Source organism: Madurella fahalii (assembly GCF_045866475.1).
Source record: "Madurella fahalii IFM 68171 DNA, scaffold_2, whole genome shotgun sequence".
NCBI classification, from domain to species: Eukaryota; Fungi; Ascomycota; class Sordariomycetes; order Sordariales; genus Madurella; species Madurella fahalii.
In genome coordinates this window covers 1,727,471-1,753,610 of record NW_027263972.1, presented here as the reverse complement: position 1 = coordinate 1,753,610, position 26,140 = coordinate 1,727,471, and the positions used below count along the sequence as shown (strand labels likewise).

The 26,140-nt window shown below is 54.7% G+C and overlaps 9 protein-coding genes across 9 annotated transcripts; 6 read left to right on the top strand and 3 right to left on the bottom strand.

Annotated features, from left to right (window-relative positions):
- Positions 1-1,220: 1,220 nt before the first annotated feature.
- MFIFM68171_03265 (Myb-like domain-containing protein) lies at positions 1,221-2,456 on the top strand (the record flags this gene model as incomplete). Its single annotated transcript, XM_071058686.1, has 3 exons — positions 1,221-1,372; positions 1,694-2,368; positions 2,435-2,456. 3 exons carry the CDS (start codon positions 1,221-1,223, stop codon positions 2,454-2,456), a joined length of 849 nt encoding a protein of 282 aa, XP_070914787.1.
- A 1,701-nt stretch (positions 2,457-4,157) lies between these two features.
- MFIFM68171_03264 (uncharacterized protein) lies at positions 4,158-4,989 on the top strand (the record flags this gene model as incomplete). Its single annotated transcript, XM_071058685.1, has 3 exons — positions 4,158-4,297; positions 4,449-4,607; positions 4,809-4,989. 3 exons carry the CDS (start codon positions 4,158-4,160, stop codon positions 4,987-4,989), a joined length of 480 nt encoding a protein of 159 aa, XP_070914786.1.
- A 240-nt stretch (positions 4,990-5,229) lies between these two features.
- Positions 5,230-5,918, top strand: MFIFM68171_03263 (uncharacterized protein; the record flags this gene model as incomplete). Its single annotated transcript, XM_071058684.1, has 3 exons — positions 5,230-5,378; positions 5,522-5,797; positions 5,873-5,918. 3 exons carry the CDS (start codon positions 5,230-5,232, stop codon positions 5,916-5,918), a joined length of 471 nt encoding a protein of 156 aa, XP_070914785.1.
- A 3,665-nt stretch (positions 5,919-9,583) lies between these two features.
- On the bottom strand, positions 9,584-10,358 carry MFIFM68171_03262 (uncharacterized protein; the record flags this gene model as incomplete). The annotated part of the gene is made up of 2 exons (XM_071058683.1): positions 9,584-10,056; positions 10,166-10,358. 2 exons carry the CDS (start codon positions 10,356-10,358, stop codon positions 9,584-9,586), a joined length of 666 nt encoding a protein of 221 aa, XP_070914784.1.
- A 2,270-nt stretch (positions 10,359-12,628) lies between these two features.
- MFIFM68171_03261 (uncharacterized protein) lies at positions 12,629-13,498 on the top strand (the record flags this gene model as incomplete). Its single annotated transcript, XM_071058682.1, has 4 exons — positions 12,629-12,700; positions 12,759-12,811; positions 12,875-13,188; positions 13,476-13,498. The coding sequence occupies 4 exons, from the start codon at positions 12,629-12,631 to the stop codon at positions 13,496-13,498; spliced, it is 462 nt and encodes a 153-aa protein (XP_070914783.1).
- Positions 13,499-16,619: 3,121 nt separating this feature from the next.
- On the top strand, positions 16,620-18,469 carry HSP60 (chaperonin; the record flags this gene model as incomplete). The annotated part of the gene is made up of 3 exons (XM_071058681.1): positions 16,620-16,709; positions 16,770-16,911; positions 16,965-18,469. 3 exons carry the CDS (start codon positions 16,620-16,622, stop codon positions 18,467-18,469), a joined length of 1,737 nt encoding a protein of 578 aa, XP_070914782.1.
- A 994-nt stretch (positions 18,470-19,463) lies between these two features.
- Positions 19,464-20,370, top strand: COF1 (cofilin; the record flags this gene model as incomplete). Its single annotated transcript, XM_071058680.1, has 6 exons — positions 19,464-19,466; positions 19,543-19,553; positions 19,709-19,895; positions 19,985-20,058; positions 20,112-20,160; positions 20,227-20,370. 6 exons carry the CDS (start codon positions 19,464-19,466, stop codon positions 20,368-20,370), a joined length of 468 nt encoding a protein of 155 aa, XP_070914781.1.
- Positions 20,371-20,801: 431 nt separating this feature from the next.
- Positions 20,802-21,662, bottom strand: MFIFM68171_03258 (Cell-cycle control medial ring component; the record flags this gene model as incomplete). Its single annotated transcript, XM_071058679.1, has 2 exons — positions 20,802-21,410; positions 21,549-21,662. The coding sequence occupies 2 exons, from the start codon at positions 21,660-21,662 to the stop codon at positions 20,802-20,804; spliced, it is 723 nt and encodes a 240-aa protein (XP_070914780.1).
- Positions 21,663-22,638: 976 nt separating this feature from the next.
- Positions 22,639-25,688, bottom strand: MFIFM68171_03257 (Cytokinesis regulator; the record flags this gene model as incomplete). Its single annotated transcript, XM_071058678.1, has 2 exons — positions 22,639-23,210; positions 23,261-25,688. The coding sequence occupies 2 exons, from the start codon at positions 25,686-25,688 to the stop codon at positions 22,639-22,641; spliced, it is 3,000 nt and encodes a 999-aa protein (XP_070914779.1).
- Positions 25,689-26,140: the final 452 nt, after the last annotated feature.

The following is a 26,140-nucleotide window of genomic DNA, read 5'->3' as shown; positions in this document are numbered from 1 at the left end:
GTGATGGAGGGTGGGCTGGAGCGGCAAGGTGACGCGCCTCCGCGGCACTTCCGCGTAAAGTGGTTTCGTTTCCAAGACACACAGATCCCTGAGCCCTGCCGTCGAGGTGACACCTCCAGTTTATCCACCCTGCCATTTGCACTGAGCATTCGCCGGAAGTGGCGAGTTTCTTGCCTGATTGACCGGGCCAGCTAGCTGCAAGACCGAACCGACATCTTGGTGGGACGACTGATTGGTCGGTCGGAGAATGGCACTCTTCCCCTTGACAGCGACGCAACTCGAGGAACCTGGATTGGAATCCACGCAGGTGCCGCCATGCTGATGAGTCACTCGATCCGAATCGAGGAATGCAGTTGGTTGGATCTGAAAGGAACACGTTTGGTCTCGTCGCCGTGTCCTTGGTGATGCTGGCCCGGGAATAGGGCTCCGCGGCCTGAGCCTTTACGGTACGGCAAGTCTTCGTCGCATTGACCGAGATGGCCACAAGTGCGCAGGACCAACAAGAGGCCAGCCAGTCCGACTACGCCTTGTGCGAGTGATCTTTCATTCCCTACTACTATTGCCTTTGGCTGCCTTGCCGAAGAGAACGACAGCGGTCCGAGCGGATCCATTCCCTTCATGTCCCGCAAGCGGACGGCAAAGCCAAACTGACACGACGCTTTGCAGAGCATTGTACGGGCTACAACATGAGATAAGCGCAGGTGTCCACATACAAAGGGCATCTTTATTAGACAATTGACAGCTTAGCTTGTTTGCAGCGGCATTTTCTTGGTGGGACGCTGTGCCAGCCTGAAAAAGAAGAGGTTGGACGGCGAAGAACCACGCAAGCCGGCAGCGCGTCGTAATCGGCACTGTGTGCCTCCCGTCGCGATATTTGCGCCAGATCATCTGACCTCATTTAAGGAGCCCCACCCGCACCGGCGACGAAGGCTAGCCAAAGGTCCGAGCAGGCAGCAATTCTTTAGAAGCCTCAGGCAGCGACAGGCAGGCCATAACCTCTGCGCTTCTCATTGGCACACAGGCGAGTGTTCGCTGCAACTTATCGGTGCCGGCTGAATGATCAGGCCGTGGTCCTTCTGTTTGAGCTGCTCGTCCCCGCAAGCCGCAAATCCATCTCTCCTTAGCAGACCTTAGCAATTTTGTCGAGTCTTATCCACCAGACCTAAACAGCATCCAACTAAGACGAGGTTAGACGCGCTGCCGCTTTGCTTTTGCCCACGATGAATAAGAACTGGAATGACCGCGCGGACAAAGACCTCTTCTTCACCATCCTGTCGGTCAAGAACATTGGCGTCATCAGCGGGTCGGAATGGATCACGATAGGCAACCACATGCGGTCGCTGGGCTACGGCTTCACCAATGAAGGATGTCGGTAAGTGCTGTTGCCCCGTGTTGCCCGCTCCGTGTCTTGCGCTTTCGCGCGGCCTCGCCCCGATTTAAATCCCGAGTGTGTCGCTCGGATCATCACAGCTATTATCACACTCTCTGTTATCGATTACCGAGGCATCTGGGCATTGTGCATCGAGTGTGCACAAGTTGAGCTGGATTGTTGACCTTTGTTGAATGATGCACAAGCCCCTTCTTGTTGACCTTTGCCCCGATGTGCCTAATATATATTGCGACTCAACTCAACTCGACTCAATGTCCAATGTACCCTTCCACCTCGTGACTTCGCGCTGACTCCCACAATTAGCCAGCATTTCCAGGGTTTGCGCCGGGCCCAGAACAAGGCCGAGACCAACGGTGTCCCTGGCGACAACCCTAGGAAGATTGACCCCACGCTAAATCCCATCACCCGGAGACCCGGGCCCGGTCGAGGACGGCCGAGGAAGCAGCCCGCCCAGCCCGCTGCGGCCGCAGGTCCTGCAGGTTCTGCAGGTCCTGCCGGTACGGCTCCTGGTGCCCCCGCTGCCCCGCCGCTTGTTCCTGGAGCACCTCCGGCAGTTGCCGGCGTGCCTGGAGGCCCCGCGGGACCCCCCATGTCCGGCATGCCTCCTGTTTCCACTGTTTCTGCTGGACCTGCTGACCCTGCTGGCCCTCCTGGCGTCGGGGCATCCGGTACTCCTTCCGTTCCAAGCGCTCCCTCTACCCAGGTGCTTCCAACCGGTCAAGTCCAGCCTCGGCCATCACCACATCCTGCTCTTCCTGCTCATCTTGTCCAACCTTCCAATCCCGGTGTTGCACCCCAGGCGCAGATGGCCGGCCCGGATGATCTTGCCGTTGACCCTAGCTTAGAGGAAGATCCGGAGGAGCATGCGGCAAAGCGACCCAGGTTAAACGAGAGCCAGGATTCTTCCATCGAAGACGAGGCCGTATTGAATGCCCTTGCGGTCCACAATAATCCGACACCAGGAGAATATACGACAGAGTGAGTATCTGACACCCTATATCCGCCCTGTTAGCCCGCCATTTCCCGGCACTAAGGCGATTGTAGATACACCTACGGCGATGCTTAGTCCTCTAAGTTTACTACTAAGACTTCTCTGGTGTTCAGTCCTGCCTGTTGCGGCTAATCGAGCTTGACGGTAGATTGTACGATGGCGGTTTCCTGGCGCGGATTCGGAGTTTCTTGGTTTTTTTTTTTTTTTTTTTTTCTTGTCATCTAGGTAATTACACATTTTGAGTCAGATCAAGGGACTAGAGAGAATCGACATCGCTTCCAGTCAAGTTTTGCTATCATTTCCCTTCTGGTTAATTGCTGCCCGCTTTCCCCCTGGGAAATGATACCTACTGTGATCTTCCGACGGTGAACCATAACGCTGAAAGATTCCTCGTCTGGTGTTTGTGCCGCCTTTGACTGACGATGTCGTCCTGCGTTCAATTGAATGGAGCCAGCGTGAACTTCCTGGCCGCAACAGACGAACCCTCGCGGCTGAGGCCTGCGGCAGGCTGTTGTTGTTCTTGTTAACGCTTAACGCCCGGGACGGCGCCGCGTAATGGCCTGCCAACCTTGTACGCTACAATGGCGTGTGTAGACGTGCTGAGCTAGGTCCTACATACAAGTTGTACTGCCTAAACAACAGATAGAGCTTTGTCCACTATTTCGAGAGTGGCACGTGGCTGGCTTGGCCCGTAATAGCACATATTTTCTGGTTCTGCGAGAGTGGCCTTGTTCATTCTTTTTCTACCCCAAGAACAAACCGCAGTTCTCTCCGCGAAGCTGACACCACACCCGCCAGCCATTATCAATCGTCTAAACCAATCACCACCACGAATTGTCCGACGCGTCCGGACAAACACCCACTCACCATGGCTTCCAATCTCGAGGGAAGGGATGGAAAATGGACCAACGAGGCTCATGAAGCTCTCTGCCTCAGCCTTGCTAATGCCTTGGCTGCCGCTGCCGGCGGTGTCTCCCCTCACGGCGAGAAAATTGAGAAGGGCATGAAGGCTCGCGGTCACATGTATTCGTGGGATGCCATTCGGTAAGTGGACAGTTGGGTCTTGTTGCCTTAACGCCCCTTTGCCGCGACTCTTATACACGCATATTATGCGGGTCTCGTATCGAGAATCCCCGTCCGAAATCCCCACGGGATTCCTTTCCCCTCCGTCGAATTCTTCTTTTCGATCCCAAACCTCTTTCACTTCCATCACGCCAGCCACACTTGGCGACGGGTTTATCGTCTTTTGCTTCCTCTTCAATACCTCAATTTACCTCCCTACCAGCATATCAACACCCAAGATGCCTGTCGCGCGTTGGGACGAGAAGGCCAACATTGATCTCATGATCAGCATCTACTCGGTGCTCCAGTCCTCGATGGATCCCGACGTCCAGAGAGCGATTGTGGCCGAGATGGCTAATCGTGGCCATCATGTCAGCTGGGATCTCCTCCGGTATGCCTGGTCCAGTATGCTTTGCGTATGTCTTCTCTTTCTTAGCAGAGGGTCGAGCGTGGGTCAAGTGAGGTTCACGTGACCCCCCTTTGGTTGTTTGGCTCTTGTGGCGCTGGCAAGCGCTCAGCTGCAAGTGCAGCTGCAAGACCAATTCTGGCCGGTGTTGTTCTTTGCTTGTAGTTTTTCCTCCTCCCTTGCCAATCGACCTAACACCGACCCACGAACGATCACATCACCCATCCTCCTCAATCCTGACCGAATTTTTGCCCCTCGTTGCGTTTTCAAAGACCGGCTATCCACGACACGTCACAAAAACACGAAAAATGCCCAAGTGGGAGGAGATCCGGGACGACTTGTTCGAGGCTGTGATCCAGGTCCAGCCGCCGCTGTCAAAGGATCAGCAAGCCGAAGTGGAACGGATCATGAATGAGCGAGGCCATGACATGGTTTGGAACGCGATTAGGTACAGTTCATTGCCGTCTGCTCCACCTTTCTTTGCGCTTTCCTCGACTATTCCAGTCATTCTCGTTTCACCCTCCATCCCCTCCCGCCTTGTCATTTGCAGGCATCTGGATACTCCAGAAAACTTCAGCCGCTACGCAACTACAAAACAGAATGCCGGGACGACGTACCCTCCAGCATTGGGATGCGGATACCCATCAAGCTGTGCTGCTGGCCCTGGTCGAGCAGATGAAGCCTACCGGTGCCGACTGGACCGGTGTGGTGGCTCTTCTGCGAGGAAAGGGTTACGGATTCAGCGAGGGAGCTCTCACGTACGTTTCGTGGCCACTGGTCAGCTGTTCGCTCTGGTTTTTTGGTCTCGAGCTTTTCCCTGTTCCCTCCCTCATTCCTTCCTCGCTGCCTTCATTTCCCAGCCTTGCGCGCTGCGCAACCCGCAAAACTCGTGGTGAAACCTCCCGGCGTTCTACATTTCTACCATCATCCACCCTTGAACATACACCTAGCAACAACAGACCTTATTCCACATCCACCGACATGTCCAATAAACAGCCTACTGTGTGGGATCACGATGCGCATCTTGCGCTGCTCCAGGCCACCATGGCCGAGGCACCTCCAACTCCCGCGCAGTGGGATAAGATCTTGGACCGGGTAGCCCAGAAAGGCTACAAATACACGGCAAGCGCCGCGATGTAATTTCCCCTTCACTTTCTTCTCCCTTTGCACTCTGCAGCTCTTCGGATTCCCGCTGCCCGCTGCCCGCAGCGCCGTTTCTTCTGCCCTTTCCTTCACAGGCCCTCACCCTCTGCTCCTCTACCTCTGTTTCCCCTCCATTTCAGCCATCAGTCAAACGACCGTCCCATCTTTGAACAAGAGTTTCAGACGAGCACCGGACCCATTCTCATCAAAGAACACCACTCGTCCCAAGCATTCAAGATGGGAGAACGCATGACCTGGGATCACACAGCAGACCATGCTCTGCTCAGAGCCTTCATCAAAGAAGTGCAGCCGTCTCAGGATGTTCTCCGTGCCATCACTGGGCACATGCACGAGGAGGGCTACAACTGCACCGTCAAAGCTGTCTCGTACTAATCTTCCCCATTACATTGCTCCTCCCTCCCTCCCTTTCCTCATTTTCCATTCGATGCATTTCAGTTTCATTACATTTCAATTCGACGCATTTGCCAGAGTAATACGGGTCGCTGACGTTCTTCCTCTCCCGCCACAGACAGCATCTCCAGAAGCTCCGCCGCAAGGAGGGCAACAACCCTGGCTCCGGCAATGACGGCGCCGGCAGCTCTACCCAGGCCTCTGCTGCGACCACTCCCAAGACTCCTCGCAAGCGCGCTCCCGCCGTCAAAAAAGAGCCCGGTAGCGGCACCAAGCGCAAGGCCACCGCTGCCGCTTCTGCTGCCGACCCTGTCCAAATCGACGACGATGATGAAGAGGACGTGAAGCCCCGCGTCAAGAAGCAGAAGGGCGTCAAGAAGGAGGAGAGTGACGCGTGAGTAGTAGAACTCATGATTGTTTTCACTTGGATTCGCAATTAGCTGACACGGGGGCTTGATGCTTACCGCAGTGCTGGCTACGGCATCGACAACGATGTCGCTGCCTATGCCGCCTAGAGGAAGAGTCCGCTCACGGCCACTATCGCAACACTCGACTTCTCTGCCCGCCTCATGGGGATTGACAACTTCTGTGCTCTTGCTCTACTTTCGATACAGAAAATGGAATATCCTGGCTTGGGGATTCGGTGCAAGATACTGGGCTTCGAATTTGGAGTTCTGGTCCCTTTCTTTGCCTTCTTATGCCCTCCGTTTTACGCTGGGATAGACTCGTGAGGCCTGGTAAAGTAGCGATCGTCTTCATATTGCGACACAATTCGGCCTGAGCAATCTTTTGTGTTGAGAGATCCGGGATCTTCTCTTCGGGCTATCATCTGCGCAGAGTTGACGTCACCACTGCGGATTCTTCATTTTATTATATTTTATTTCTTCTTCTGGCACGGAAACTTCCCTCTTGGAGGATCATGAGCTCGAACACGGATTGGCTTGTGGCTTGGACGATGAGGGGCGTTCATGGCGAATGGATTGCGTTTTCCACTACGGGAGCACACCGGAATTTTGGGTTGAGCGTTCGGCTCTTGCTTCTTCGGCAGGGGGGTCAAACGGCTTGATCGGTTCTAGGCTTTCGGAGGAAGGGTTCATTGCGTTGGGGGTCTTGCCTCGTCTTCTCGGGTTTACTTGGCCACGGTCATGATGGTTTGGCACTCGGTTCTTGGGACTCTAGATTAGGGTTTGCGGGGGTGGGTACTTAGTTTGACCGCTGATAAATGGGACGTCTTTTATTACATTGCTCCTGGTCTGCACTGAATTTGATATGTGGGGTTGATATGTTGCTTGACAGGTGGTAGCAAGGCCTCAAGTTAAGCTGGCTGCGTCGACCTTGGAGGGATAGTATTCTCTGGTGGCTGTACCGGCGGCCGGAGCTGACGATGATAAGCAACGGCGCGGGTTGATACCGGCCGCCTACGCTGAGCAGAGGCTCGGTGATGCTGTGTTCTCCCAGTTAGTAAACGTCAAGTATCAGCCACCGCACTGTAGAACGGATGCCTGCTAATGAGATGATTCCGGTGCCCCAATCCACCAGCAGGGCATTCAACGTAAGACATCCCTCGAGGCGTCGTATCTCAAGACCACCCCGGCCTCTATATCATTCTCACGAGGCAAAAATAGATACCCTCGACTCCCAATCGCCCACAGAATGCTCGTTACATATTTTAATCTAGCTGTCCTGATCAATTAGCAGTTGCTAATTGTCCAGGTACTTGCTTACCACACTGCAGAGCAAGAATGATCATGTTATCGGAGCTCATGGGTGGATCCTTAAAGGGTTGGCAAACAGGGGCAATCCGTCTGTTAATATAACACCGGGAGCTTCGTTCATCTTAATTTGTATACAGGGATTTCAGTAGTCGCCAACCTTACAATTTGTGGAAAAAAGGGGTTGCCAAGCCTTCGTTGCTCGGCAACGTGCCCAGCCAGTAGCAATTGCCCTGGGCCTTGCGAGATCCGCGCGGAATGACCCGAGCCATCTACCACTGCGCAGGCCATTGTCGCCGGAGGCCGGTTTTGAGCCTGAAGAGACGCTCTCTTGTTGAGACTCCGGGAAGAGGAGGCAATGTCAGTATCAGTACCACCAATAACGATGTAGGGGAATCCGACAGGGCCTTATTTGCCCTGACGAATGAGAAGCGAAGTTCAAGTTTTGGATTTGTGCTCTGCCTATATCAATGCGGAGGATATCGCCTGTTTGAACAGTCCAGCCAGATGCCGGCTGAGCTGCAGCAACCAGCGGACCACGAGTTGAAAGATTTCCACTGATGCTGTTGAGCACTCTGATGAAATCTTCTAGCTGAGATATTTCGGCAATGACTCCGTCAGGCCGAGAGTTTCTTAGCATCTAGTAGAATTGCAACTTCAAAGTCGTGATTTGTCTGGCTTGCCTGCGACGCGTGTGCTATTCTAGGAGCAGGTCCAGCCGGTCGGACACGAGGCAAAACCAGCAGGAAAGCAGACCCGGCCGCAGGAGCCCCTACGGTATGAGAGAGCGTTGTAAAAAGCCCGCTTTCCATGGCCGGGTTGACGATAGCGGGAACGGACGGAGTAGCGCCGCCAGCGGGGATGTAAGAGTGATTTGAGTTAGGATAGCCGAGTACTCAACCTCAATGTTGGGAGGTGTGTCACTGTCACGGATCAGACGCTTCGGCGGCAGTTGCGGGTCTTCACGAAGTCGAAACATTCAAGATCTGTGGACTGTTTCTTTTAACTACGCGTTTTGTGGTAATTTCAACGGAGAATCTCAGTTGGGCATTGTCGAGCCTTCTGGTTTAGTCATCGGCATTGGCACGTTTCTCGCCACAGCAACAGCAAACGAGAGCCGTCGATGGCTCGTCGGCAAACAACCGGGAGAACGACACATTAGCTACATCCCCTTGTCTACTAGGTCATAATATCCTACGGACGGAATGCGTGGGAGGGTCGTGAATTGGTGGTATTATGCGTCACAAGAAAGTGATAATGTTGGGTGTGAAAAGGAGGGAAGACTGGAAAATATGATCCGTTCTGTTCGCCAGTGTCGATGTGCGGTACGAGGGAGGGAATGGCGTCGTCTTTGCATTCATACCCGTAGGTCCGCCCACTATCCTGGAGACGCCCTCAAATAAGCAGCGGTGTGTTAGTTGTTAGCGACACGACAACTGTCGCCGATACAGACCCGATTGCTGACATCAACGCGTCGCTCCTTTTCCTCCCTCCGCCAAGCCCGAGGAACCGCATCGAGCTCGGCAAGAAGCCCGCCAATATCTAGCGCTCCAAGTTCAACTTTACTGGAAGAATGAGTAAGTACGGAAATAGCCGAAGAAGAAAGGCAAGGACAGCAGAGAACCACAGGAGAGTATTCAGAGTCAAGGGAAGACTCGTAGGAGAGTCCTTCAAATCTAGTTCATCCACTCATTTTTGGCACGGAACCCACGTCCTTTCTTCTGCAAAGGTGCACTCGTTGCATATTCCGCGTGTTTTGTTTGACAATGAGAAGAATTCTCAAGCTCCCCTCTCGAAAAGAGAAAGTTCTTGTATGTCTAGGATACATGTCTGGATGCATGCAAGCTACCGTTCGTAACAAAGCAGGAGGTAGTAATTACAACCACCGTCGTACCACTCTATGGCGGATCTTCAATCTACTGTCACTTTCAATGCCCGAAGTCGCAAACAGGCGCATAGCGTGTCCGGTAAGGAGGTGAGGTACAGAGGAAATGGCTCTCTGACCCGCGTTGGAATTGCAACCTCCCCTGGCACCAAATAAGATATAAAAACTAGGTGCCATAACCTAATGTTTTCTATTACCAACGCCGGGCAGCAAATACCAAGGACCACACCGCCTACAACAAAGAGTACGGTGAATTTCACAGAAACCCCCCGGCTTCCCGGTCCCTGTGGCATGTTTGTTTCTGCTACAAAATCAAACGGGCAACCCTCTGCCATAGCCTCAACTCATGTTGACGGAGGAACCATACATCATGTCACGCACATAGAGGCAACCGCGGACGGGAGACTAGGTTGGAACTTCAATTCATTTGAACTTCCCATGTCGAACCTCGCTGCTCACCCAACGAGCCCAACTCATATCCCACCTCGTAGTCATTCCGGAATCCACCCCCATTCCATGTCCTCCAGAAACTCATAAGAAAACCTCAATCTAAAACTGGGGTAGGCAGGTCCGCACCGCGAGTCTACATCTCCTCGTCGCTCAAGTTGGAAGGGACGGGGGACAGCTCCGAAGAGGTGTCCATGGGGACATCTTCATCCTCAGCCTCAGCGGCAGCAGGCTTGGCGGCCTCCTTTCCCTTGCCCTTCTTCTTGACGGGCTCCTCCTTCTCGTTGTCAGAACCACCGGCAACGGCCTCTGTAGCGCCGCGCTTCTTGGTCGGAGTTGCGGCGGCGGCGGCGGCAGCAGCAGCCTTTTTGCCCTTGACGGGCGTCTTGCGGGCAGGGGTGGCCTTCTTCTTGGGGGTCACGGTGGACGGGCCGGCGGCTGCGTCCTCATTCTTCTTGTTGTCGTCCTGGTCATCCCGACCGGACGGGACAGACGGAGACAAGAATGGGATAATGCTGGTCTTGTTCTTGCGGCCCGGGGTGCTTGCGGGACCCTCGGGCATGGTGATGCCGTACTTGATGCGGAAGAGGCGCCAGCGCTCTTGGGCGCCTGTTTTGTGGATAAGTGTTAGTGGCGTTGGGCTTGTATGATGTCCTCGTCGTCAAGGAAAGAGCGAGGGTGCTTGGGACTAGACACAGCGAACGAGACTTCAACTTACTCTTCTTGGTGAGGCCAGCAGCGGCGGCGATCTTGTCCCAATCGAACTCGGGCTTAGACTTGAAGTTTCCGATGAGGGCAAAAACGAAATTGGCCTCCAAAGCGGAGGGAACGTGGCCGTTGATGGTGGCCTGGCCGCCGGCCGAGTCCTCGCCAGCCGGGGCAGCAGCATTCTTCTTGGGGGTCTGCGCCATGATGTGATGCAACTTTCTGGACGGTGGCCTGGTCAGTATGGGCCTTGGGATTAAAATGCAGGTTCCATCTAAAAACGGGTGTAACTCGAAGGCGACTGAGAATTCTCGCACCCATGAGAGAGAAGAAAGGAGGATGGGGCTGCGAGCGAAGATCCATCTGTACTTACTGGAATTGGAGAAAATAGAATGGTTTGCTTGTTGATTGGAAACTGAAAACAACCGTCAGTTTTATTGCTTCTATGGAAAGTAAAGAAGTCGCTCGATGGCCTCGTTTGCCATTTCGACCGTGTTCTTGACCTCGGGGAGAAGATCGTGGCATCGAGAACACCGACGACTTCAGTCGGCGATGACAGGACAGCGGCAAGAACATCATCAGAAGAAAAGAAACACATGAAGCTTACCTTGGCTTGAATTGCGATCGTGAGTCCTCGGAGCCGTGGTGGTGGTCGAGGATGGCTCGAGATGGTGGTTGAAAGAAGTGGAAGGAGAAAGAGGTGGCAGAGGGGGAGAAAGACCCGAATTTAAACATGGAGGTGGAAGGAACAGACCGGAATAATCCAGTAAAAGATGGCAAGCTTCTCACATGCCGCCAAATAGGGCGACAATAACTGCGAGAAAAGCGGAGAGTTGAGATCCTCGCATGACGGGGATGGCACAGGCCGAAAGCTGCCGTGGACCCGCGTGCACCTCCCCGGCATTTGTGACAATAACAGTTATCTGATAGACAGTGAGTTCAAAGTAAGCCAGCTGCAAGACAATGGCTTTAGCTCTTGGTGCTAGCCATCTTGGCCACTCTTAGGGGGGGTTCTTTCACGAGGGTTGACTCAGGGGTAAAGCTCCGCGCCAGGCCGGACACAGCTAACATTCCTCAGGAATATACACATAACAATACTGTATGTATAGTAGCTTGTTCTTGACGTGATGGGTACCGTGATTCTAATCATTCCTTAATTGAAAGCAAGTAGGTATGTTGTAGGTTGTTTTATGTCATTCAGGGGCTGGGGAAGACCCTAACCCTCCTCCTGAAAGAGAGACAACCATGTCTCTACCTTTGGATATGTAATGTCTAGATTATCCAATCTCAAGCAAAGCCAGATATACAAAGTAGTAATCAAGCGGGAAGGTAAATTATCGCATGCAGAAGGCACAAAGACAGCAGCAAAGGGTGAACATCCACCACTGCTGGTATATCAACCTGTCCAGAAACCAAGCCTTCTGAGCGTCAAACTCCCACACGCCCAAACAACTTGCTGTGTCTACCCGACCTGAATAGCCTGCACTGCCTTGGTGACTTTCGAGCCTCAGACGGGCCATAGGAAGGCAAGAAAAGGCTGTTCCTTCCCCAACCATTGTCCAAGGTCGGACAAAACTGTTCGTTTTGCCTACCCAGCGACCAAGTTGAATCCCCAAGAGAAAAACCACTTGACGTTCCTCCCCAGCTCCCTCCTCTCTCTTCTTCCCTGCCACTTCGTCTTTCCCCAATTCCTCTACCAACCACACTACACCACAATCGCATTAGTTCAGTCCTCAGAGGCCATCCGTGCTGCTGCGGTAAGTTCCTGTTCCTTGACTTCTAGGCATCCGCAATTCACCCGAGTTTTTGGTTTGGGGGGAACGCGCTTGTCACACGTCGTGGGTGGCCGTTTTATGGCTTGAGTGGCCAATCTTGACCTGCACGCGCCTTCTTGCAAAACAAATTCCCTCCATCCATGAACATCATCATACTATCTTCTTCCCTCTCCTACTAACAAAGCCTCAGCCAAGACGTGATCCTATCATCGTCGCAATACCGACACACTGAGCACATTGCAAAGACCTGGTAAGTACCATCTGCTCTTGTCACTGTTTGAGTCCTTTCATTCCTGTACCCTCGATGCCGACACCTGGATTTTTTTTTTCTGCAATCGCCTGCCGACTCGGGTGGCTCTACGCGTCTCTGTGTTGGTAGTTTTTACCTTCCCTTCACCTCTACGTTCCCGTCCTTCGACCTCACCCATCTACGCTTCATTCTACCACACTTCGACTGCCTACAACCTCTCTACATTTCCTTACGCACATATTTTCCTTTCTTGTCTCATCCAGCTTTCGAATTTATCGCTTGCCGGCTTCTCCAGGTGCTGGAACTTCAAGCACACCAAACACCAACTTCCCGAGTTGCTGTCATCTGGTCCTTCGGTTGTTTCGCATTTCCGGAGCTCCAGATTGCCATATCAAGGGTCCCACTGACATCTAAACCTCAGTCACAATAGCACATCGTGCACATCGCCAAAATGCCTACTCTCGACACCGAGGCGCAGTTCAAATTTCTGCTTTGCTGCATCAAGCACTCCACCGCTGGCAAGGTAACCCCAGCGCCATTCCATCGGTCTCAGTTGACCACTCACTTATGTACCATCTCAGGTCAATTTCAACGAGGTGGCCAGTGAGCTGGGCATTATCTCCAAGGCAGCTGCGTAAGTGTCTTTTCTCTCAACCACGCAACCTCATCATCTCTCCGAGTATTAACAAATCCCTAGCGCCAAGCGCTATGAGCGACTACTGAAGTCGCATGACATTACCGTTTCCACGCCGCGCAAGCCCGGCAAGGGCGCTACCTCTGGAAAAGACAATCACGACAACGAGAATGATGGCGAGACAAAGGGTGTCAAGACGCCCGCCAGCAAGAAGCGCAAGCGGGGCCAGGCTTCCGCGGCTGTCAAGGACGACGAGGATGAGGATGAGACTCCTGTCAAGAAAGAGAGAGGCACCGTGAAGAAGGAGAAGAGTGTCAAGAAGGAGGAAGACACCTCGGGCGACGTCAAAGTCAAGAAGGAGGCGGCTGCTGCGAACGGTTCGTTGAAACATGATGCTTGTGACCCTCACCGCTGTGACTTGCACGCCATACCCGAGGTCTTTCCACGACCGAGTCGGAGCGACCAGCCTGTCGATGTTCCCGCGGGGGATGGCGATGACGATTTCTGCGTCGTCGTGGGCGAGCGGCCGGTGTCTGTCCCGGCTGCGTACCTCTTACCTTTTCCTTTCGGACATGGCCACGGACGCGGGGCGCTATCGACGTCGGATCGCGGACATCATGCCGCTGCTTACTGTCAGGGAGCTAACTTTGGTTTTACGCAACAGTCGTTGACTACATCTCGGAGTAATTCCTCGGGGCTCAGCAACGATGGCGCCCCCACCACGCGGCATTCTTCCATTGATTCCAGGAGTTGGAGCATCATTTCCCACGGCTCAGCGCCACCGTCAGAGGTTTTCCAAGGCGGCCATCAGCGCTCGCCAGTAGAGGTAAGCGGTATCATTCATCCAGACTCCTTCAACCGCTAACGCCAGCGCAGCTTTAACAACCACAGAGGGATTCGCTGTGGCCGGATGATGGCGTGTCTGCTTCCACGTTGTGGTTAATTTTGGAGTTGGGAGGAGAGATTTTGCTTCAGTCGGTTGGGTTGAGCTAGCTGGCAGAGGTTAACAGACTTGATAATCACAATCAATGCTTCCTAACACTCCTCTCTACTGACGCCCGTTTGTGGCTTTGTCCGCAATGTCTATCGGGCAGGCCACTATGCCTTTCTTGAGTACACGACATCTAAGTACTCGTGTTTGTCGCTCTGTCTCTGGTATTCCCACCTCGCTCCATCCGTTCCCGGGCACGACACGCATTCAGTCATAGCAGCGGCCACCAGCAGTTTGCCCAGTCGTAAAATCACCTCAACATATTAGCGATACATGGAATCAACATCTCCTTGTTTCTTTTTCTATTGCTGCTGCCAGCGTTGACCTCTGAAGACTCGCTACTAGTAGCCACCGCCTTTTCATGTCGTGCCAATTTGATCCGATTGAAGCCACATCCACTAGCGCCAATCCGTCCCGCCAGTTATCACTGAATAGTCCACGGATCCATCTAACGTCGCCTCTTTGATTTGTGGGTTTCCCTCAAGCAGTGGGTTATTCGGAAGAATGGGATATTGACCAGCATATGATGGCTTCAGCCAAACCTTCCGGCCATAAACCCCGACGCAAAGGCGGAAGTCCTTTCCCTCCTTCTCCCACAAACTAATCGGGGTAGAAATCGCGACGCCGAGAGGGCAAGATGGGGGCGACCCGAACACAGTAACAAGCGCTCTGCAAAGCGATATGTTCAGTCGTGGCTAATTTACCTGCCTCTGAGATTCAGCGTCAATCCAGTCAGTAGCCGGGCCCGAGCACCCGGAGAGAAATGTTCCGTTGTCTGATTTGGCGAATCACGTCGATGATGATCCCTGACGGCTGGATTGCGAATGGGACAGGAACGATCTGCGCATGATGTGCTCCAAGGTGGGAGCAGCTTAAGCAGGGCAGTTCTCTGTCGAAGAATCCCAGCGACTCCCGCCCCAACTGACATTCAACTGTCATCTGGGGGGGTTGGGAAGTCCCGGTTCAAGATGACATGGGATCAGGAAGAAATTAGGGTGTGTCTGCCGATACAGAACCGGGAGCCTAGCAGACTCAGCTGAACTGATTTGATTACCTTGATCAGCCCATTAGAACCCACAGAGAGAAACGTTGGACAAAGGATCTGACGACGATGGATTTTACATCAAAACACTCGCGGCGCTCAGTTTGAGAGCAGGGCAAAAAGCTCACCACCGAGCCCCCCGTCGGCTTTGTTGCAAGGGAGGTCGGTGGCTACGAAAACCCCCCCACCCGGGGGTTTTGCTTTGAGCGGTCGGTGTGGCACGCGGGAAACTGGCGAATCAGTCAGGAGTCGAACTCGAACCTCCTGGCCCTGATGGGTGGTAGGGACTTTGATTTAGCCCCGGCCCCGTGACCGTTAGGCCACGCCGGCGGGGGGGCCGGGGTGTTGAGAACATGGCGGGGAAAAGTAACTTATATCCCCGTTAGCAGCGGCGGGATAAGGTGCGCCCGGTGATGCTCTGCAAAGCTGAGAACCTTGATGGCGCGAGGGAAGCAGCCATTGGTGGTCATGGCCCCATGATGAGCTGGGAGCATTGAAGTTCCTGGCTCCCAGACTTGGGTTCTGAGGCCCAACCTGGGGCAGGGACTTTGCTGTCCTGACTTTTACAGTTGTTGAGTCGCGCGATCGGTGACGACCATAGCATTCAGGTTGTTGAAATAGAAAGTCATGGAAAATTGGCAAATATCAACCTCATCCTCAAAGCGAATCCAAGGTACCTTAATCTCGGCTTCCCCCAGTCGTCAATTTACTCGACAACGCTTAGCTAGCATGGCTTAAGCGGCAGTCATTTTGCAGTTGCGAATTATCTCTCTCGGAATACTCAGAATACTCAGAATTGGGGTTCAGTGGCCTCCTATCGACATGGTTTATTGGATTCAGGCCGGAGAATACGGTCCACAAGTCCGCTCCAGCATCTCAACACGGCAGCCGACGATTTCGGCAAGCCTCTCGGTCTGTTCTGCCAGAGGCGCGTGACGGTCATCGGCAGTAACACTAGCATCCTGTCAAAACGAACTCTATGTACTGAATACCATGGCATTGGTCGGGTCTGGAACGCGTTGGACCAGGAAGCCGATTTCGAGGCTGACATTTAACTAATGAAAAATAAAATCATTCAGATGCTGGGCACCGAGATTTACTCGTGTATCTTGGGGCGTAGATAACATCCGCCCCCAAGCCACCGTCCTGCCTGTTGTGAAGACATTCCCGTGTAACTGCGAACTAAGCTAGAGAGGTAAACTCGGCTTGGTTGTTGCTTGGACTCGGCGGTCAAAACGAGCACTTCATCCATGTTGCGGGCCGCTGCAAGCCGGCTCTCGTCCCCACTTGCCGTTCGCCAAGATTGGGGAGCCGAATGCGCACAATGGAAGCGATGCTGCCATTGCCATTGACGTTGACAGACAGAACTCAAGCGACTCGGCTCTGCTCAACCCGCAACTAACCTGTGACCTGCATCGGCAGCGGCCTGCAAGAACCTCGGCCGTCAATGCGTTCTGCTCTGTCGTCTTCTACACGCTACCGCAGAACGGGATTGGAGGATGTGGAGCTCGGATGATTCCAGAATCGACTCTTGGTGATAAGTGACAACGCTAGTACTAATTTCGCCTAGCGATATGGGAGCTCGGGCCACCGAATTGGTGAATCTTGGGGAATTTTTTTCGGCTCGCTCGCCGTCGCCGACAGCGAACTTCTTCCTCCTCCATTCCCATCTCCAACCTCCTCTCTGCCACGCGTCCTCAGGAAGTCGACCGTGATACCCTGCCGAATCCTCTCTTATATTCTCTTTTACGGCATCCTTTTAATCCACCAGAACAATGCAGCGCGCATTGACAAGAGCGTCGGTCACGTCGCCGCTCGCGGCCTCCCGCATCCGGTCCACACAGCAGCTCCGCTTCGCTCACAAGGTACATTATTAGCTATGTTGTAAAATTTAATACCTGCTGCTGACACTTCCCTTTCCACAGGAGCTCAAGTTCGGTGTTGAGGGCCGCGCGGCTTTGCTGGCCGGCGTCGAGACGCTCTCCAAGGCAGTGGCTACCACTCTCGGTCCCAAGGGTCGCAATGTCCTCATCGAGTCAAGCTTCGGCTCGCCTAAGATCACCAAGGGTTGGTTATGCTCTGGCAACACGACGCATACGGGGAGGCTAACCGTGGAATAGATGGTGTCACGGTTGCCAAGGCTATCTCGCTGAAGGACAAGTTCGAGAACCTCGGTGCCAAGCTCCTGGCCGACGTCGCCTCCAAGACAAACGAGGTTGCCGGTGACGGTACCACGACGGCCACTGTGCTCGCTCGTGCCATCTTCTCCGAGACGGTCAAGAACGTGGCTGCTGGCTGCAACCCCATGGACCTCCGCCGCGGTATCCAGGCCGCTGTCGACTCGGTCGTCGAGTATCTCCAGCAGCACAAGCGGGACATCACCACCAGCGAGGAGATTGCCCAGGTCGCCACCATCAGCGCCAACGGCGATGAGCACATTGGCAAGCTGATCGCCAACGCCATGGAGAAGGTCGGCAAGGAGGGTGTCATCACCGTCAAGGAGGGCAAGACTATGCAGGACGAGCTCGAGGTTACCGAGGGTATGCGCTTCGACCGCGGCTTCGTCTCGCCCTACTTCATCACGGACACCAAGGCTCAGAAGGTGGAGTTTGAAAAGCCCCTGATCCTTCTTTCGGAGCAGAAGATCTCGGCCGCCATGGATATCATCCCCGCCCTTGAGATCTCTAACAAGCTTCGCCGTCCCCTCGTCATCATTGCCGAGGACTTTGAGGGCGAGGCTCTTGCCGTTTGCATTCTCAACAAGCTCCGTGGCCAGCTTGAGGTTGCTGCCGTCAAGGCTCCCGGCTTCGGTGACAACCGCAAGTCCATCCTGGGTGACCTCGCTGTCCTGACCAACGGCACCGTCTTCACCAACGAGCTCGACGTCAAGCTTGAGAAGGTGACTCCCGACATGCTCGGCTCGACCGGCTCCATCACCATCACCAAGGAGGACACCATCATCCTGAACGGCGAGGGCAGCAAGGACGCCATCGCTCAGCGGTGCGAGCAGATCCGCGGCGTCATGGCCGACCCCACGACGTCTGAGTACGAGAAGGAGAAGCTCCAGGAGCGTCTTGCCAAGCTCTCTGGCGGCGTTGCCGTCATCAAGGTCGGCGGCTCCTCCGAGGTTGAGGTGGGCGAGAAGAAGGACCGCTTCGTCGATGCGCTCAACGCCACCCGCGCGGCCGTAGAGGAGGGTATTCTCCCTGGCGGCGGCACCGCCCTCATCAAGGCGTCGTGCAATGCTCTCAACGATCTGAAGACGGCCAACTTTGATCAGCAGCTTGGTGTGAGCATCATCAAGAACGCCATCACGCGGCCCGCGCGGACGATTGTTGAGAACGCCGGTCTCGAGGGCTCCGTCGTCATTGGCAAGCTCAGCGACGAGTATGCCTCGGACTTCAACAAGGGCTTCAACAGCGCCAAGGGCGAGTACGTCGACATGATCTCGGCCGGTATCCTCGACCCCCTCAAGGTGGTGCGGACTGGCCTCATTGACGCCAGCGGTGTCGCCTCGCTCCTGGGCACGACCGAGGTGGCCATTGTTGAGGCGCCGGAGGAGAAGGGCCCCGGCGGCATGCCTGGTGGCATGGGCGGCATGGGCGGCATGGGTGGCATGATGTAAAAAGAAAAGTGTATTGGGCGATGAATCCGGTCTTAGGTTTACGGCGACTCGGTTGGGGGCATTTGGCTTCGGTGTTATCGGATTGTACAATGTGCCATGTAAATCTCCTCTCTACCCTTCCTCTCTGTGTTCATAGCTGCATATATTTGAAGGCGGCGGTGGCGGCATTGTATATTACGATCACACTGGGTTAGAGTAGAGGAAAACAAATCAATGGACATGTAGTTTATGGTCAAGACACGTAAACACCAGGCAGAAATTCTGTGGCCTGCCGGTTATAAAGGGGGTGACGGCGTCGCACGCGCAAGCAGCTTGAGTTGCAACCTGATCTGTGCGACCCTGAAGACCCAACCATGGGGAAGCTCCCCGTTCTGAGCAGAGGCGGGGACAAAAAACACTGAGGAAGCAGGGTCCTCCATGCATGGGGCAGCTGGTTTTGATTGTGGGACACCCCGCGCTAATATAACGTAAGCTGCCACACCCCGTCACCGCCGACAACACGACCCCACCAAAGCAAGCTGATGGGTGTTGTTTTTCAAGGCTGCCCTGCCCCCCTCCCCCTCCATCCCCGTTTCATTATCGAACAATCCACCTCCGCAGTGTGTTGACCTCGCATTTGTCTTGCTCCCTCTTCCCCTTATTTCGACGGGTAGATTGCAGCCTACTGAGGTACACCTTTTTTTTTTTTTTTTTTTTTTCCCCTTGAGCCTTTTCCCTCAAGAAAGTTAATAAACCAGCCCACCCCGCCGTATTGTAAGTTCCCAGTTGTATCCTCATGTGTTGGGGACTGATTTTGTTAAACCCCTCTTTCTCCCTCCTTCTTAGCGCAACCGCAGGCCCGCCTATCTACCTTGCGACACCTCCGCCGACTTTTTCGCTGACCGCCTCTGTTTTTGTGTAGCCTCCTCGACGTGACTCCCATCCCACCCGGCTTCTCCAGTCTTGCTAAGCCTCGCCAAAAATCCAACGGCTAAAGCCTGAAACAGCTGACACCATGGTGAGTAGCGTTTGACTCTGCGCATCCAGTCTGTCCACGCTGCGGGTTTGCTGACGTTGTGTGATTATTTTGCAAGTCTCAATCCGGGTTAGTAGTCTCCTCTTGGACCACCCCCACCGAGTCTCTCGCGCGATCGATCGATACGCGGGCAAGCGAGCGAGCGAGCGAGCAAGGGGGCATTTCAGTGGTTGGCGGGGCTCGCGGCTGGACTATCACGGCGCGCTAACACCCCACCCCAACAGAGCGACCGTCAACGAGCAGTGCATAACAGCTTACAACGATCTGAAGCTTAACAAGAAGTACAAATACGTCATCTTCAAGCTGTCGGACGACAACAAGGAGATTGTGGTCGACAGCACTAGCGAAGATGGTCCCGAGTTTGACGATTTCCGCGAGAAGCTGATGAACGCCAAGTCGAAGAGCAAGACCGTACGTTTGACCGAAGCTCTGCCCGGGCTTTTTTCTTTTTGAAATGCGGGGCCGTGTCCGGCAATGGTGACTGATCATCGGGCTTCCAGGGTGCTGTGGGCAAGGGTCCGCGATACGCCGTCTACGACTTTGAGTACCAGCTTTCGTCTGGCGAGGGCACCCGGTATGGTTGTGATAGCACTCCGCAACCCAGAAGCACCGCTGACATGGCAGCAGGAACAAGATCACATTCATTGCCTGGTCCCCGGATGACGCTGGCATCATGGTGCGCTCTGACCCACACAATCTCTGCGCCTCTGCCGTGGGCGTGCGCTAACAACCACTCCTCCAGGCTAAGATGGTCTACGCCTCCTCTAAGGAGGCGCTGAAGCGGGCGCTCCCGGGCATTGCCAACGAGGTGCAGGCCAACGACTCCGACGACATCGAGTACGAGACGTTGGTCAAGACGGTCAGCAAGGGCACCGCCGCTGTATAAGTGCGGGTTACGTGTTTGTCGTTGCGTTCTGTTGGCTTTGTCGGCGAGCGTTATTCCAGATGTGGCGCGGTCTTGCGTGTGATATTGGTGGGGGGAGAGGCAAGGCATATCTAGCCGTGTTGCTCTGAGATGGAAACTAGGTTTACCAAAAAAAAAAAAAAAAAAAAAAAAAAAAAAAGAACAAGAAAAGCAACTGGGCATTGGGCTGTGCCGGCCCGGCCCTCGGGAACTCTTCGTGCAGCGATCTTTTACTTCACCTTGTCTCGTATCGTCGGAGGGGAAGGGGGGAAAGACGAAGAAGGAATTTAGCCTCTGTAGGGGAAGCATCAGAGACCACGGTAGCGGCAGCAAAGGGAGATGCATGATAAATTGATGCCGTGGAGGCAGCTCGTTCAGTAACAGGCTCGCTTCTCTCGTCCTTTTATCCCCCATCACCTCTCCTTCCAAGCCTCCTTAAACACCTCGGTCACCTCCCCGGCGACCCTCTCGTCCCGTATCCGCTGCTGTAAGAAGCCGCCCAAGTCCCCCCAAAACTCGTCCGTCTCCAGCACCGCCTTCCCACTCAATCCCTGGGCGACCGCGCCCACTCCTGAACCCTCGTTCTTCTCCTCCTCCTCCTCTTTATTCTTCGCACGCAAAGTCGGCACCGCGCCCCCCAAAACCATGAGAGAGAACTCCACCGTCTCTTCTCCCGACGACGACGAAGATGTAGAAGGAGGAACAATCTCCTTCAGGATCTTGCTGTCCCCGACCGGCTTCTTGGCAAACAGCAGCTTGACCTTGTCCACGGGCAGGCCCGTCTCCCGCGCCACGTGCTCCTTGAGCTCCAGCACCGACGCGCCCAAGCCCCCCGGCGCCGCGAACCTCAGCTCCAGCGGCTGCCCGCCCCCGCCCGCCGCCCGCAGCGACCGCACCGTCACCGTCACCGCCCGCTCCGCACCGGGGTTCCGCGCTGCATTCCGCCCACCACCGGCGCTACCGGCCGAGGAGGCGGATGGTTTGGAGAAGGGCTTCTGCGACGCGTGGCGGGGTAGGGTGTACTGGATTTCGTATGCGAACCGCACCAGGTTCGCGCGGGGTTAGCAGAGAGTGGGTATGGGTTAGGGGTCAGAGATGGGCTGGAGAGGGGTTGTGGGAAGGGGGAAGGGGGGAAGGGGGAAAGTAAAAGCAAAACATACGGGTGTGCTCGCCGGGTAGTTGCGCGGGTCCTCGACGTGGTCGGCTGTGATCTTGGGGAGCTTGGAGTCGAGGAGGGTGAGGAAGGATTTGGCGAAGGCGAGTTCGGTCGCCATGGTTCTTTTTTAGTTGGGACGGTTCCGGTGGTTCCTTGAGTGCCGGGTTGCTGTTGTTTGTCTGTCTCTTTAGGAGCGAAGGCGTTCAAGTTGGGTCGTGACTTTGGCCTGGTGATGGATTAGCAGAGTGGAAGTTGAGTCGCGAAACAGCTGTCTCCCGATGTCAGAGCGTTCGCGGGGCAGCCGAGTGGGGTCGGGGAAGCTGGTCCGTTGTCTTGGAATAAAGATAAATGATCGGTCGTATCCAACTCCAGAGTATTCGATCGACTTCGCTCGACTGATCTGTACAGCTTGCCTACTTTAAAAAAGGATAAGTCTACCATGACTTCTTTTTTTTACTTCCTCTTTTCCATCGTTAACTAAGTGGCATGCTGCTTGATACGTCACAATATCCACGAAGCATGGGGTCGATTTATCTGGCACGTTATCTTATCGCAGAGCACCACGCAGTCATACCTCAGATTTCACCTGCTGGCTTGAAAATTTGAAGAGTTGTGTTCTGCAGCACTAAGAATCAATTCCCTATTCGTAAAACTAATACAAGACTACCGGCTAGAAAGCAATATCATTAAAGCCAGTATTTCCCAAGCCAAAAACAAAGTATCAAGCAACTGGCTTGACTGTCTAGTATCGTCGTAACTCATCTATCGTCGTCTATGGTCGTCAGTCATCATCATTTCCTACGGCGGCTTGCCTGCTTCCTGCTGGTCGTCATCGCCGGCACCACTGATCAGATATTGCCAGACAAAGTCAACATCCATGACTCGGTCCGTTGTGGTAATCCGGAGACAAGACCACAAGGGCCTGTGACGTCTCAGGGAGCAGGCAATGCATCGCCATTCCCAAATCGTATCCAGACCTAGCCGTGCGCTAGGCAGTTTCGGTCAAATATATATGTCGTACTTTTAGATGCCCGATCCCACGTATGCATGTGAACACCAGCCGTTCCTGCCTGTGTGATAGCCAACCCGCAGGTTCAGTCAGCCAGGCTCTGGTTGACAATATCGCGGATCGCCCACTTCCAGGCGTCGCCACGGTCCACGTAGTTGTTGATCCAGAGACTGCACTTCTTCCTCCACCGCTCCTCTTCCTCGCGCTGCCGGCGAACAAACTCGGGCCCGACGTCGAATTCTTCGCCCACCAGCCAGTCGTCTTTGATGTCGCTGGAACGACCGTTGCCGCCATCGCTCGACGCCATGGTGCGCTCCTCGAGGTCAGGAATGTCCTTGAACACGTCCTCTTCGTCGTCCATGGCGTTGAACCCATCCAGCGGGTCGTCTTGTTCAGTTTTGCTCGTCTGTGGGGCCATCTTGAGCCAGCACATGTTCTGCGGATCAAAGACCATACCGCCGACGACCTGGACGCCCTTGGTCGCGCCAATATTGGTGATCAATGCCGGGCGCGGCGTGGCGTTCTCTCGGTCGCGGATGATGTGTTGAGGCACGGATGCGGTAGAAGGGGAGGAAGCCGGAACGTCAAACGCGCTCAGCGCGTTGTCGTTACCCTCCCATCGGAATGTCTCGGGGTTGTACCACATGCCCTTTACCACTGCTAGTGCGTTAGACGAGGAGAACGGATGGACAGAGAGGGACACTAACTTTTTGGGTCTCTTGGGGGATTAAGATTGGATATCAGGTGCGGCTTGGATTGCGGCGTCTTCCGCGACTTTTTCGCTCTGATTGTTGCTAGGGAAGGTTGGGAGCTAAGATTGTTTCGTGCCGAGAGTTGCGCGACGCGCGAGGCGGTGAGTGGAGCGAGCGGACCTGATGGGTTGCGCTGCGCAAGACTAGTTTCCCGGGCAATGCGGCTTGCAGCAGTATCGCGAGCAAAACTGGGTACATTGTCCACTCGGGAATAGTACGGTGTGCTAGGGGATGGCGTAACGGTCCGGTCCGGCAGAATGCTCTGATATCCCCTGTTTCTGCCCTGCGATTTGGAACCGGCGCTGACGGGCTGCTTCAAGAACTTCGCTTCCGCCTGGCTCGACGTCGGCAGGTCGTCGAAGGCATCCAGTTCATGGCCGTCGCCAAAATTCCGCACACGTCGCGGCATGCTGAGCTTGCTCCAACCGTCCGGAGTGACCTTCTCTATTGCCCGGGACCTGCGCGGACTAGGCGATCGTATCGTCGACCGGGACACCGCTCGTGAATTGGGGCGGTATTCAATACTGGTTTCCGAGTCGTGGCGACGGAAAGTCCGAGTCCTGGCGTTGATGTGGTGTGATTGCGACACCGAAGCGCCGGCGGGCAAGAACGGCACGGGCGCCTTGCGGGCCAGAGCTGCAGCACTCTCCGAAGACCGCATCCGCTCTACAGGAGTCTTGGGCCGCATTGTTGGCTGAGGTCGACTGGAGTGTTCAGTTCGAGATGGAGGTCGCTCATATCCTCGGGAAACCGGGGGCCTCGCCGGCGACTGCGGCGCCCGCATTGCAGGCAACGACCGCTTAAGTCGGAGGAGCTGCGCGCTTGTGGTAGTCGGCTCGGCTCTTAGGGTCATCGCAGATGTCTTTTGGCTAAGCTCTCTTCTACGCGGCGTCGAGGGGGTCATGGTCTGCGTCGACGAGGGGGTTGAAGGAGACGTGAAGCTGCTGACGCTGGTCACAGAAGATTGTGCAGAATGCCCGCCCATACGCGACAATGAGCGCCTTGTGTGCGTTTTGGGTATTGGGTCGCCGCTTTCAGAAACAGGTTCTAGCGACGATTGTGTATGCGTTCGCTCGTGGCTCGCCATCGACCCCATAGGCCGCGGGAGGCGGGAAGCAGTGACGGGTTTATTGGTGAACTTGAGGGCGACGGTAGCTTTGGGTCGAGAAGGGCTGATAGGTCTCGTTTCTTTCACTTGAATGTTGCGGTGCAGCGTTAACTTCTTTGAGTCGAAAACATCACCGTCGCCAATGTCCAGTCCGGCAAGGAAATCCTCCTTCTCCTCCTCTTTTTCCTTGATGGGCTCCTCTTTGATGGGTTCTTCCGGGATGCGTTCCCTGATGATCCGTACAGGAGAACGACTCTGCCGTCGACGCTTAAGGCGTTCCCCCAAGTCAAGAGGCCCGCTGGGTAGGATAAGACCATCGAATGCCTCATCCTCGCTCTCGGCAGTTATCGAGCTTGAGATGCTGGGGCTAAACGCCGAGACAGATGAACTCCGGTTCGATTGCACATCCCGTCGAGTTCCACCGAATCTGGTACCAAGACTGCCTTCGGCCCAGTCTAAATCATCTAGCAGCGTGCTAAAGGTTGGCGTCTTTGGCACGTCTCTTCGAGCCGAAAGCTTTAGCTTGCCGTCTACCGGGAGCTCAAAATCTTTCTCAAAGTCGTCATCGCCGCCAGCAGGTTTCTGTGGAGTCGGGGGCGTGATCAGAGAGAGGGGCTTTGGCGCCTTGCGTCTCTTGGAAACCTTGATAGTTTCGGCGCCGTCTCCGAAAAAGTCGTCGTCGTCGTCGGCGTCGCGGAATCGTTCCAAGTCGATGAAGCCAGACGAGCTAGCCGACTTAGGCTCCTTGTGTTCCTCCCGGACGATCATGAACGACTCTCTTAGCGGCTTCAACGGGCTAGGCTGTGCCGAGTTGCTAACTTGACGCAGGACATCTGGAAACTGGGTACCGTCCTGGGTCTTGATCTGCAACGCCTGGCCAGCATCGGGGAACTCGAGGTCGTCAACCCAATCCTCCTGGATAATCTTTTTAATCTTTCTGCCGCCAAGCCGCTTTATCGTGCCTCCCATCAAGGCCGACGGCGGCACGTTCTTGGGGAGCGGGATGCCAGCCTTTGCCGCAGCAGCAATCGCGTCTAGAGTCGACTTCTCGTCATTTCCGGGCAAATGCACTTGTTTTTCCTCCTCTCCATGAATAGACTCGAAATCCGAACGAAATGACGACTGGGAATCACGGCGATTCGAGGACACGTTGGCGGGATTGGAATGGCTTTGGAAGGCGAGGTCGTCGCCTTCAATCAGAAAGTCGTCATCGTCCCAGTTCTCGATTTCATCCTCTACCGGTGGGCGGGCCTTCAGACGCAAGGTAGACTCCATGGTTAAGGCTCCGGGTAAGGTTGCGGGTCTAGATGTCGAATAGTAATGAATGACTGCGTCTGGTCGCAAACAATTGCGACGTGTAGCGACGGCAGCGATCAGGTCAGTGCTGAGGATTCATAGTCGACAACACCCAAGCCTCCGGGCTACCGATCACTGGCAACGCGGCGTGATCTATTCTCCTCGAGCGGGCGACAAATTGCAGAGCGGTTTTTCGGGATCGAGATGCGGACCGGAGACGTGGTTCCGAGCAGGCAGTGCGGGTGGTTAAGTTTGATCCAATGCCGCGACTTCGGCTTGATGGCACGAACAGGCGGAGGTGAGGCGTGCCGTGCAGAGGGTTTGCATCGAAGTCGGGGGAGACGGCGGATAGTGTGACTAAACGTCTTCGAACTTTAGCCCAGGGGGTGGCGGGTAGGATAATTGGAAGAAATGCAGGAAATCTCTGCTGT